The 13965-nt window shown below is 42.7% G+C and overlaps 1 protein-coding gene across 14 annotated transcripts in view; it reads right to left on the bottom strand.

Annotated features, from left to right (window-relative positions):
- IKZF1 (IKAROS family zinc finger 1) overlaps window positions 1-13965 on the bottom strand; it is a 56133-nt gene that overhangs the window by 35612 nt on the left and 6556 nt on the right. For all 14 annotated transcript variants that reach the window (XM_009815205.2, XM_009815204.2, XM_009815202.2 and 11 more), the window contains exon 2: window positions 13158-13277. In XM_009815205.2, coding sequence (XP_009813507.1) covers window positions 13158-13277 — 120 coding nt within the window. The remainder of the gene's footprint in view (window positions 1-13157; window positions 13278-13965) is intronic.

Below are 13965 nucleotides of genomic sequence, written 5' to 3' on the forward strand. Positions count from 1 at the left end.
GTGCAGCAGCTGTTAGTAGTGCAGGACTGTGGCACGCTGCGGCAAACCTTCCCAGCAAGTCTTGTGAAATTTGCTTTGGCTGATGCAAATGTGCTATTTGCTAGAGCTCCCCATTGCTATCTGATGAACTCCCATCCTATGCCTGAATGTGAAAAACACAACCTGCAGCCCAGAATGTGTGGATCGCGGTGTTCTCAGGAAGTATGCAACTAATGTAACTATTTGTGCTTTGTCTCACTGAGGATAAAAAAGAGGGGTGAAAAAAACCACCATTGCACAGCAAACACCAGTCCTCACACAGGAAGGCTGGGGACTGCATTTTGCTCAGCTAGCCTGGCCTTTGTGAGGGGTTGTATTTTGCACTCAGCTGTAGCTCCCCAAGAGGTGCGTAAGGCGATTCCCTGAGTATCACTGTCACTTTCCGGGATGGGAGAGAAGAAGGGTCCATCGCTACATCTGTTACAGTGGTTCTTTTAATCGTGCTTTTGTATTCGTTAGCTCAGTTAGCTACTGAAACAACTTTAAGAAAGTTATTGAGTTAGGCATGCATCAGCTTTTAGTGGAAAGCTGTATCTCAAATGAGAGATACACGATATTGTATTTGCATTTTCCATTAGATTACTTCAATACGTCAGCCATCTATCCCTCTTCTGTGAGGGCCAGACATCCCCCAAAGCTTCACTGTGCAATCCTAAATTTGGTATAAGACTGTAAAAGAATCTTCTGGAAAAAACATTTCATCAATGTATCCCTCACTCTCCATTACAGACCTTACCTGAATAACACTGTAAGAAATCAAGAGAATGAAACATCCGAACGCGTGAAGGAACAGCACTTACAAACTGTGGGGGAAGATCCCAAGAGACCATGTACCCCTTCACTGCTGAGCCAGCAGCGGCAGGCAGGACAGCCTCACCAGGGCATCGCCTCAGGCAAGGAACGCCAGCAGGAAGGACTGAGAGGGGGTGTCTCTCTCTCCTTTCCCCAGCTCTTCCTATCTTCATGAACTCCTCGGTGGTCCTTCTAGTACCATGCCCTCCTCTGCCTTCACAGCTACCTTGGCCTGGCAGCTCTACACAGACTGCAAAAGCCACAATGGGTACAAGCGGGTCTTCCTCAGCTGTTGCCCACTTCCCAAATGGAATTTACACTTAGGTTTCTTACAGGGATACAGACAAATTAGCAGGAACTAACCTTTTCCTCTTTTAGGTTTGAAAAAAAAAATTTTATGACATGCGTTTATTTTGCAGACTGTACGTTTGATAGGTCTTTTCTTTCCTGCTTAAAAAAACCGAAAAGCTCAGCTTTCAAGATAAATGCTCTTTTGCATACGTGTGCTGTTTTTTAGTTTTTTACACAGACGTAAACACAGAGGAATTTGATTTTGCAGGTATATGATTTTATGTGTGCTGACAGTCATATCTTTGTGTATATGTGTATGTGTGTGCGTTTACACATGTAAAAGAGAGAACATGGAATAAATGGCTCCTGTGGCTGGAAAAAACATTGCCATTTCAAACTTCGAAGGGAGTATTAAAGAGGAGAAATTAATTACAAAAAGTTTGAGAAATGAAAAATTTTTTGCATTGTGTCCTCAACACTAAGGGCTAAATCGTGCATTGTATAAATCAATCTCTTTCATGGCATACAGGAAAGAGCTTATTAGCAACTGGTACACTGTATAGTGAATGTACAGATTCATTAACGTGTAATTACAGAATAAAGAATATCAGACTTCTCTAGTCTGTTTTGCAAGGAGAAAAAAAATTCCACTTAACACCACAATAAGCCCATTATAGGATACCTATTTTACTAGGATCTACTAGCAATGTGGTGGTAAGATTAAAGAAACGTGTTGCTACACCAGAGGTAATGCCTCATTACCATTATTCCTTCCTTGTCTTTTACATGTTTCAAGCTCCAAAGCCACTGAAGTCTTTTGCTTGCACAATTATAATTTCTCATTTTTATTTCTAATTGCCATTATGTGGACAAATGGGCAGGAAGCTCAACCCCTCCCCAGAAAAGCCTGGTTCCCATTTGACTTCTAGATAAATTGTTGTAGGTCCACACCTGCAGCACACAAAGTCCCAGCGACCACGCTGGCCATCAGGGCTTTCCCCACCTCCCCTCCAATGTCCAGCGACGGGAGATGCCAGTTACAAAATTATCTGGATTCTGGAAGGAAAAAGGATGAACCCCGACTCAGAAAGGAAGGTGCCATGTCAGCGTGGAAGGGATGTTCTCACCTCTTTGCTCATGGCTTCAGCGTGGGGAAACCAGGAGGGGTGCTCTGCTTAGGAGAGACAGAGACACTCACAGCCTGAATTGTGAATACAGCCAACTGGGGGTCAGGGTAGGGATGGATCATGGACAATTTGACACTTCTCTTGGCCACATAGGTGTTTCTTTCCCTTTGCAAATTTGGGCACAAAAACCGAGCAGTGGGTTTCAGTCCACCCCACAATAAGGCAGATACATTTTTCATAGTGAATTCTGCATGTGCATGAGCTGCTCTCCCCCGAAAATAAATTTTCATACAGAAAGACCTGGAAATATATCTCCGAAACCCAGATACTGCATGAGGGTTGCAGAAACGGCAGTGTTCCCTAGCTGGCAGTCACCATTTCAGTGCTAATGAAACCATCCCTCTTCAACACCAACCACTGCCACCACTTCCGAGCATTGCAAAACATATTCAGAGCAGGAAAAAACAGGCTCAATAACTCGGTCCATATAATGCTGAGGTGCACAGTACTGTGAATGAGAAGGGACTGATCTCCCTCTAAAAAAACCCTAAGCCATCATTAAAAATCAGAACGCAAAGCACTTAGCTTAGACAAAAACCAAAACACAAAACCCACCAACGATTTGGGAAGTTCAGATCCAGAGCAGGGATGTTGGCTGATCACACCTTCTTACAAACACATTTTAAATGATGAAATATGGAGAATGAATATTTCCTCTTCTATTAATTGCAACACAAGCTGAAAGTGTCGCCAACTTTAGTTAAAACCCACCTTTCCATTGCATTAAACATTTCTGTTACGTTACTTAATCAGCAGGGAGGGCAAAATCATGTACAGATACTCTCTCTTATATGAAGGAATTAGCAATTCCTTTTAAAGCTCTCAATTTTTTTTTCTTTAAAGGGGGGTCAGGGAGCAGGCGAGTTCTTACATCGTTCCATAAAATAATCTAGAAGTTACTGAAAACTCTGGTAAGAGCCACTTCCTCAGAAGTAACATTTCCAGGGTAAAAAAAACTGGCTAATGTGAAAGTTCTCCTTACTCTTCTGTCTCTTCTCTTTTTTTTCTCTCTTTAAACTCTGATATGTGGCTTGGAAGAGTGGAAGTCAATACATTCTGTCACATTTCTCCACTTTTGCTACATTTATTACATTTCTCAAATGAGATAATTTTGGACTGTCATTGGGAGAGGAGAAACGGGGGAAATGAAAGGTGAAAACCAAAGAGCAAAACATGGACCTTAACTTTTCTTTTTGGATCAGCCCCGTTTTGGTTGGAAATTGTGAGTAATTCTCTGTTTGCTCTGCATTTACTAATTCTCTGCAAACCTTCAATGGGGTTCTTAATCCCATTTTTAGGTATGGATTTTGGTATGTTAGGGTTGATATCTTATCTACATCAAAGGAGTAGGAGTTACTCACTTCCAAGAATCCCGTTTGGTGGCTGTGGTGTTACTATGGCTGATGGTGGAATGATAGATTAGATAACCTTCTTGGGATCTCTTCTTATGCCTATAACTTAGACACCTAAATGCTTCTGGGAAACATGTCCCTAAACTGCAATGTATTCAAGAAATAGGCACTTTTCCCAACTTAAAAATGTGTAAAAACCGAAGAAAGAGAAGCATACACCAAATGGGATACTTTACTAGAAATTACATTCCCTGCGCGTGCACCTTTACAACACAGAATTCATTTACTGGGGAGAGAGAGCGCAGCAGAAAGTGTCTCACATTGCAGGCTGCCGGCCTAACCTGCTTTTGGGCTGCTGCTCTGCTGCCTTGCTCATTCAGGGAGGCAGCTAGATGAGGCAGGGCAGAGTTTCAAACAAGCTGTCTCTGGAGGTGAAAATCCTGGGGTGTTGGCTGATCCACCTTCACAAGTTAACAGCTTGCTGCGGTCACGCTTCTTCAACATACATGACATACTGAGGGTGAGCCTGCACTTGCTGCTATGGCATACCTACCTACTGCACATGGGGCAAAGCCTCTTCCGGAGAGACCATCTGCGGAGGCTTCAAGAAACCTCACATAGTGAGCTCCGTGAGAAAAGTTTGGGGACAAATCTCTGTCCTGCTGCAATGAGTGGTGTTTGCTCCTAGCTTTAGCACTACAGCTCCAAAAAGGCGCTCCCTCCATCCCCCACTCTTTGCCATAAAGGGCTTGTTCTACACTGGCAAAACCTGTGGCGGCACGGCCATGGTGTAAATCCTTCCTTGCAAATCTCTAATGTGGGGATGCAGCTATAGTAACGCTGTGTTTGCATGTTTTACTGTGGGACAGAGCCCGGGGAGCTCACACCTGACGGGAAAGCATCACTGCAGGTCCTCTGCAGCCAGAAACCACCCCCTCCCCGGGAGGCACCATAGCAGGAGCTGAAATTACAGAAATATGAGGAGAGGCTGAACAAAATCAAAACAGCAGCTTGTTCCGAAACGGTGCCTCTGTAGAGGCAGGTGGTCCCTATACTGTGCTTCAGTCCAGTGGTTAAGCTTTTCACCCAGGGTGCACTGCTGAAGAGCACTCGGGTTGAACAGGAATTTGCTCAAGGGAAAAAGCAAGCCTACAACGAAGAGCAAGCAAGAAATAATAAAGACTAGAGGCATGGCTGGTGTTGGGAGGTCCATCCAACCTTTTGATGAAGAGCCATTCCCTTAAAATAACCTGAGGTTTAGCCAGCTGCAGTTACAGAGGTCCTCGCCAGCTTAAAATATGCCCCCCTTCCAGCCAGAGCCCTGTATTTCTGAGTTGTGCTGCAGCCACCGCTGAGATCCTGATAGATAATTTCAACTCCGGAGCTAGAATGGGGCTTATCTCTGAGGCACATCTCTTCTGCTCAGATAAAGACAACTTCCTCTAACTGCAGATTAGATCAGCAGGCTCAGTATCTGTACCTAAAAGCCACACAGCTAAACACACTGCATCTCTTCAGTTCAAACAACGCTCGCCGCTTTCTCAATGCTGAAGAAACAAAACTTGCACAGCTCCCAGGCTTTCCCTGGCTTTTGCACCGATGTTCCCCTCTGAAAACATAGCAGTACCCAGCAGGCGCTCATGAAATTCGCCACAGCTCCACAAGCTACACAGCTCTGGAGAAATAAGGGAAAAAAACCCATAGCTTCACCATCCACTGCAACATTATGTTGCCACAGAGAGGCAACAGAAACCATACTTCTACCAAACGGGCCAGGAGTAAAAAAATTCTTTGCAAAACTAGACAGAAATCACTGGAAAAGTGCAACTCTCTTTTAGGATCAATTCTGTTCTCAAGGATTTGATTTTATCACGTGCTCCGGTTGCATCAGAGGACAAATTTTTACATGCCTGCTTACATAGTGGGTCTGCCCTGGCTTTGCATGGGCTGAGTTAACTGCACTAATACAGCGCAGCCTACGCTGGGACTGCGGCGGCTCTCCTTTCCAGACTGGCTCACCCTCCCTTCGAGAAACTACTTGCTAGTTTGTTTTGAAAATGTTCACCCTCCATTGCTTGCAGCAAGCATTTCTGAATTTGATAAAGAAATTTGCCTTCAGAGGGCTGTTTTCCACTGGCCTTGAGAAAATTTGTGCACATTTTGCTAAGCCCTAAGTCATTACATCGAGCAGAGCTTGTCTCTGGCAGTGTGGCTAATTCCTCAGCTTCTCAGTGGCCCCGTATACCTGGGTCTTCTGCATCTCACTCTAGCACACTGTTTCACACTATGCACATGCAAAACATACCTTTGAAGGCTGGTATATAACATATATCCCACAGAGCATATATAAGGGCATTCATGAAATTTGTCACATGCCTTCTCCCACTAAACCACTCCCATCCTGCTCTATACCAATTCCCAGAAGAGTTTTGCATACAAAATGAAAATAATCTTGACAAAAATATCTCCTGCGTTCCCCTTAAAAACAGGTAAGTCATACTGGCAAGGTCTCAGAGCATGCAATACCAGTCCATACTGGGGACTGGTACTTTGGGGCTAGAAATAGGGACTTCGGACCAAACAAGAGGGGAGATTCCCAACTTCCCTATTTTTAAAAGTTCCTAAAATATTTTAGTTACAATTTTTTCATTTCCTTCAGAAGCCTCCTCAGTTGGACTTTCAAGCCCTGCTTCTGTGTGGAGGGTTAAAGACAATTCTTAAAGCTCCCCAAACCATCTTGAAACAATTTTTCTCTCTGCTCTGAGAGCCAGTAGGGCTACACCAGGTGAGACAGCAATTATCAGCAATTATTTACAAAGGCTCATCAGCTCCCACACACTTTCATACCTTTGAGCAGCAGAGATATCCATGTGAAACCTGAGCAAGTAAAACACATTACACAGCCCTCCAGGTTACTTTAGTTCTCTGAATGATTACGTGTCCACACGCAAACATGCCACACGTGCATTTTATTACTCATATACAACACGCTGCCTTCATAGCCACTGAACTCCTACAGAAGGAGCGTGCAAAGATGTTTAGCTCTGGCAGTCTTTTTCCTCAGCCCCTTTCCCTGCCCTACAGAAGTGCCGGGGCAGCAGCGCGCTGGACCTGTCTCAAGCAACAGGATCGATTTTGCAAGCTGGGGTGGGACACTTCCCCTTTTGGCTTTTCTCCCTTCTCCCCTCTGTCTGCAGCCTTTCCACACTTTTACTCTGCCTCCACCCAGCTATGTGTGAGTTGCAGCAGATTTATGTAATGGCAAGCTGTTGTGGTTGGCCTGGTGGCCCCTCAGCAATCCTTGTGTCTGTGCTCTCGACTGGTTGAGCTCCTTTTAAGGAAATAAAGCACCGAAGCAGCTCAGAGTGAGGACACTTGCCTGCACTAGTAACTAGCTACTCATGCAGGTTACCAACTCTGAATACCCATGGCCAGGAGGGAAGACCCCAGGGTGCGAAGGCAATGCCAGGTTCCCAGTGATGCCAGGCACTCAGGCTCTGCAGCTACACAAGCTTCTGCTTCAGTAAGTGGGTTGTGGGAGAGAGGTAACATCAGTCACTTGGCATTTCCCACTGGAGGAGAAAAACATCAAAAAGTTCTTTCCTTTTAACGTATCTTCCCATACTAGTGTCCTTTATTTTAAACAAATAGAGAGTTTCTAACTTCATGTAAATCTCACCTGTCTTCTACTGACATCTAGGATCACCTTGACTTGTTACTTTGGGCATCTTCTGTCAGTTGTCCAACAGTTTCAACCCAATTTTGTGAGATGAGTTCTCCTCACCTCTTCCTCTCAGAAAGAAGAGTATCTGTACGCTCTATACGTTCCAGGTATGGACTGTAATCTGTGACTATGGTGGTGATCACTTTTTTCAGTGAGAAATCCTTGTCTTCTGTGTTGGAAGTCTAAATGGTCATCTTCAGCATCAGACAGCTGCCTGTGCAGAAATGGTGAGCCCACAGCCTCTTTCTGAGGCCAGTAACACTGTGAGATGGCTTTTTGTTTTTTACCCGTTGATGGCCAGCTACGGTGTGGGCAGTTATGGATAAAGAAAGGTACTGCTTGCCTTTCTAGGCAAATGCTACCACTGCAGCAAATGGCTTTTTCTGCATGAAGTAGGGTCTGACCTACAGCTCACTGAATCACTAGCTTCCCACACATGGCTTGAATTAGAATACAGTTCCAGGGCAGAAACAGCCCTAAATTGCAACCATCTACTACGTACAGGATGCTCACTACTGATTATCCACAAAAGGTGCACACAACATTTAACCTGAAACTTGAACGGAGACAGTAAGAATCAGCAGAAGATATTTCAAATCAGCTCCTGTGTTATAGGTTAGCATGGGAAATAGGGCTGCCTTTCCAAAACAGGCTGCAAAGCACTGATTTTTAATGGAATGGCATTTCAGTGGGTTGCGTATTCCTAAATAACTTAGATCAAAATTTCAAAAGGATATTTAGGACAGATGGTAAAATGGAGACTCTAGTGCCTCAAAGCGCTGTGAAAATCTAGCTCTTTGCTTGTCTGAAAACGTTCCCTGTGTTTTCTAGACAAACTAAATGTAGAGCAGGTGGGTGAGCAGTGTGAGAAAGAAAATAATAAAAAAGTTAGATGTGCCAGATCAGCCTGAGAAGGAAATTTGGTGTGGAGAAGAGGACAAGGCAGGAAGAAGATCTAGTGGACAGAGCAGCAGAAATGAAGTTTGCAGGAGGAAGCTGCTCAACACATAGCGGCATTCTGGGAGTTACAACATTAAAAACATAACGAGCTCATCAAGGAAACGAAGAGACATAGCAGTGACCAGAACACATCTTTTAATATGTTTCTGCTTTGCTGTGCTGCTTGGGGTTATTACTAGAAACTGTTGATGACTTTACTTCCACAAATGACCTTTTCACACCCGCTTATCATTTTTGCATTGGTGAGAAGCAACCCATGTCTTGGGTGCCTCTGTCTGGGGACACAAGTCAAAGCATACATTTCATGAACCTCTGGACACCTCCCGTATGAAATCTACACCCTCTCTAGTCATTTTCAGTGAGACGCTCAAAATCTGAAGGCACCCAATAAAATCTGGCAAGTGAATTGAGTACTTTAACTTCAGAAGTCTACTACACCTTCATTCTCAGAGCGGGAGAGATGTTTCAGATGGTTCTCTCTATCAGGTCTATAGCACCATGTTCAAGTCAAGGGTTGGAAGAAGCAAGAAAGGAGATTTTTGAAAACACGCGGAGGAGCTAGAGACTATCTTTCTCTTCTAAAAACAGCTTATTTCCCCTAATCTTTGACCTTTAAAATGCTGAATTGATGAAAAAGGTAATTAAACTTTTGACTCCAGGGTTAAAGTTTTCATGAAGTGTTACTACAAATCTGAGTAAGCAACGGTCATTTGAACATTCCTATGTCACAGGCTGATTAAAATTAACAACAGATTTCTCACCTAATTTTAGTAAGATGAGGTAAACACTTACTCTTTTCATTTAACAAACCTGCAATTTCCATTGTTACCTCTATAACACTACATGTACAAAAAAGTACTCCAGAGCCTAGTGGCCCTCTTCCATAAGTGTCTGATTCAAATTACCTTTCCTCAGTGCATGCTGTATGGACATCTCAGGGTGTTACAGATTAAGTGGAACGCAGTGTAAATCATATGTTGAAATACAGCAAAGTGCATAGGGGATCCCCTTTTGAGGATGGAAGCAGATGGGACATTAGGAAAGTCATATAGAGAAAAATTGTTGCCTGGTCATATCTGCTCATGTGCATCGCCTGTCAGTTATCATAGGCCACAGACTATCTCCCAGCTACGAGATACACATAATATCAGTGGGTCTTTACAATACTCTCCCAGCTATCTATCATTCTTCAAACTACTTTTTCAGGACTTGTGCAAAGCATTTGACACTGTCCCGCACGAAATCCTTGTCTCTAAATTGGACAGACATGGATTTGACGGATTGACCACTCAGTGGCTAAAGAATTGGCTGGATGGTCGCACTCAAAGAGTTGTGGTCAGCAGCTTGATGTCCAAGTGGAGACCAGTGATGAGTGGCGTTCCTCAGGGATTGGTATTGGGACTGGCGCTGTTTAACATCTTTGTCAGTGACATACATGTACAGTGGGATTGAGTGCACCCTCAGCAAGTTTGCCGACGACACCAAGCTGTGTGGTGCGGTCAACATGCTGGAGGGAAGGGATGCCATTCAGAGGGACCTTGACAGGCTTGAGAGGTAGGCCCGTGCAAACCTCATGAAGTTCAACAAGGCCAAGTGTAAGGTCCTGCGCGTGGCTTGGGGCAATCCCAAGCACAAATACAGGCTGGGTGGAGAACGGATTGAGAGCAGCCCTGAGGAGAAGGACTTGGGGGTGTTGATTGACGAAAAGCTCAACATGAGCCAGCAATGTGCGCTTGCAGCCTAGAAAGCCAACCATATCAAAAGAAGTGTGACCAGCAAGTGGAGGAAGGTGATTCTCCCCCTCTACTCTGCTCTTGTGAGACCTCTCCTGGAGTACTGCGTTCAGCTCTGCGGCCCCCAACTTAAGCAGGATGTGGACCTGTTGAAGCGAGTCCAGAGGAGGACCACGAAGACAGGCTGAGAGAGTTGGGGTTGTTCAGCCTGGAGACGAGAAGGCTCCGGGGGGACTTTCTAGCAGCCTTCCAGTACCTGAAGGGGCCTCCAAGAAAGCTGGAGAGGGACTTTTCACAAGGGCATGTAGTGATAGGACAAGGGGTAATGGCTTTAAACTGAGAGAGGGTAGATTTAGATTAGATATAAGGAAGAAATTCTTCACTATGAGGGTGGCAAGGCACTCGAACAGGTTGCCCAGAGAATTACAGAATCATTAAGGTTGGAAAAGACCTGTAAGATCATCAAGTCCAACCATCAACCAACAAACACCACCATGCCCATTAAACCATGTATCACAATGCCTCATCCACACGTTCCTTGAACACCAGGTATGGTGACTCCACCACCTCCCTGGGCAGCTTGTTCCAGTGTTTCACCACTCTCTCAGTAAAGAAATTTTTCCTAATATCCAGTCTAAACCTCCCCTGGTGCAACTTGAGGCCATTTCCTCTTCATGTCTGGAAGTGTTCAAGGCCAGGTTGGATGGGGCTCTGAGAAACCTAGTCTAGTGGAAGGTGTCCCTGCCCATGGCAGGGGGATTGGAACTAGATCATCTCTAAGGTCCCTTCCAACCCAAACCATTCTATGATTCTATGACTTAGAGATGACAGCGTTGCACTGAACACCAAGCCTGTCTACACTGCCGTGCCACTGCCTACATAGAAAGACAGTCCCGTTCATCCCTAATACATCTATGGGATCATATAGGCCAAACACCACGCCTAAGGTATTGGTTTATCCCTAACAGATTTTCCTCTTGACAATAATCCAGAATGTGCATAGCAATCATACGGCTCCTGATATGTTTGGGGCATGTGTTCAGACGCTTTTTGTGAAAAAGGAGAATGAATTTTTTCAGTATACTGTTTTCAAGAAGTTAGTTTAGAGCTAGAAAAAGGAGCAGTAGAAGAGGTAAAAGTGTATGCAGCTTTACAGAAAAGACAAACATCGCAAGCGCTGGAGTTGATACCTACAGTTAAGATCATCCATAAAACAGAGTACTGTGAATTCTCTTTGTTTCTGTTGGCTATGGTAAATGTCTCACTACAAGATGTGACCCTTCAAAACCAAAGAGCTATGGGTAGAGAAAGTGGCTGTAGAAAAAATGTTGAAGTCAGGACATAGAAAATCTAATTTATTGCTGAGTGCACAAAGTAAAACTAATGAGAACAACCAATGGAACTTAGCATATTTAGGACACCAAAGATAACATTTTCTCCTTTTATTACAGTAACTTCTAATATGTGTTTATATTGATGTATAATTGAACTGTTGGGAGAATCATTATATCATGAGCAAATATAAATTTCATCTTTGCTGGTTCTGTATCGTATTTGCAAGGTGAAGCAAATTCAATGCAATCAAAAATCCTGTTTGTTTGTTTGGGTTTGAACAATGGATTTTTTAAATTATTATTATTTTTTAAATCAAGGCTTAAATATTTTGTAGGCTTTAGTTACTATGGGAGAAAGGAGGCTTAATTCATTTTACTGACTTGATACACAAGCAGTAAAGGCAAGATTTTTTCCAAAGAGCTTTGGACTGAGAAACAAAGCACTAGGTAAGTGATCAGATTATTAAAAATTATTTTTAAAAATTAATTTGTTCATAAGGTGTGTCAATATGCATGTAGGAGCTGAACTTTACACTTACATTTTTGGTAAGAGGGGATCAAGTGGTAAATAAAGTGAAGATGCATAACATGCTGCATTCTCTACCAGCTAGTGCAGGAGTTTGGGAGTAAGGTCTATTCCTAATGCTGACACCATCCTGCTGTATTACCTTGACTTGGTTATTTTGCCTTCTATGCCTCCTTTTCCACCTACCGTCCTTTACTGGACTTCCTTAGACAATAAACATTTAAAGGCACTTGCAATCTTCCTGTAAACAGTCTTCCACCTTGACCCTCATTCTTACAATAGGAATGTAAAAATGATGAGCAATACTTGTATTTGTGGATAAACAAACATATTTTGATAGTCACTTCTCTCCTGAAATATTTTTATCGTATACGGCATTGATCACAGCATTCTGTGGTCATTGTGCTTTAATTTTTTTTTTCTTTCTTTTTCCCCTTACTAGTAAACAAGCATTGTGCTCAAGTAATATCATCTAGTCTTTTTTAGTGGACTACGTGTGAGCTGATGTGTGCACTAGTCAGCAGCATTGCTAGCCTTTTGTGTGGAGTGTGGGATCCCTAAGAAGAATCAGCATTTTGCAAAATCATCTCTGGACAATAATTTATTTTACTCTAACAGACTTTATCAGTTGTGGACTTTTACCTAAAAGAACAGAATTCAAGTGTTTTCTAAAGTTCTCCCAGTTAAAAAAAATCAAGGGTAAATGAAGATCAGATATTGGAATCTGAAACATATGAATATTATGTATGTTCTAATATGTCATTTCTGGAGAAATCTGAATAGCAGATAACATTCAAGATAGCATTCAAATGAATAATAAAAATAATAATAAAAATATCTGAGAGTTCACTGAATTTTTATCAAATCTGAGTTCAGATAATTTTGACCTGGAACCACATATTTAATTCCATTTCCTATGCAGAATGAAAACCATCTTTCCTGGGGAGAATTTCATGCAATCAGTCATGCTTTAGAAATAAGATAAATAGTAGGATCTTTATAATTTCTCTGTGGATGAAAAGACTTGCTGTCCTTCAAAATGCCTTTCCCAAAGAGAAGGTTGTGCAAAAAACACTAAGCACCTGAGTAATCCTGTGTTGAACATGATGAAAAGGCACAGGACCTGCTTGAATAGCAGCTTGCTATATAGTACTTTAACATTATTGTCTTATTAGATTATGTACTAATATTTCTTATCAGAGTGGACTAATCATCTTACCCAAGACTCTTTCATTCTTAGCACACTGTTGACCTCCAGTACTAGTTGAAAGGTCCTCTGGTACAGGCATAGGTTCATCAGCATCATCTGGGACATCACTAATTGGAGGACTTTCCTTTCCTAGCAGTGAAGAAAGTATCATCAGTTAGTCATCAGAGTAGCCCCATTTTCAAATAATACCGTAAGAGGAACCACAAACCAAATAAAATTTATCAAAAAACCTGAACACTACTAAAAGCATGACGTTCTTAGGACCAAAACCTGCTGTCCTGCAGAGAAAGTTTCTTTTGAATACAGGGGAATTGTATTTGTGAAAAGAATGCATGGCCAATGTCTCTTCCAAATTTACTGAAGTCTGGATACACAGTTATCAGTCTTACCATTTTGGATATTTGTAACACACATGGATATTTTCCATCTACTATGCTCAGAACATCCAGTTTAGCCAATGTAGACTGACAGATTACAAAGGTTATCAAATGGTCATCTTTTGTAAAAACTCCTCTTTCTTCCACAAATGCTCCTTGAGAGCACATCTGGATGTGCTTCAATGACATAGTGAAGTCTAACACACAAGTATTCTGGGCCTCTAACAGAACTACCTGAAAAACAAAATTTTATCTCCAACTAAAAATTCAACCACATCTTCGGCAAGCTTCACTAATACCCACAGATCAAGCTTTGGCTGATCCTTATGCCTACAAGCAGTTAAGTTCCTCTAGCTCCTGGGACTTCCTAAAACATGTACAATTAGCAGAGGTCAGTCAAAACATGACTTCAAGGGTTTTATGGTCTCGTATTTGTCACG

This window comes from Gavia stellata, chromosome 3 (genome assembly GCF_030936135.1).
Source record: "Gavia stellata isolate bGavSte3 chromosome 3, bGavSte3.hap2, whole genome shotgun sequence".
Lineage (NCBI taxonomy): Eukaryota > Metazoa > Chordata > Aves > Gaviiformes > Gaviidae > Gavia > Gavia stellata.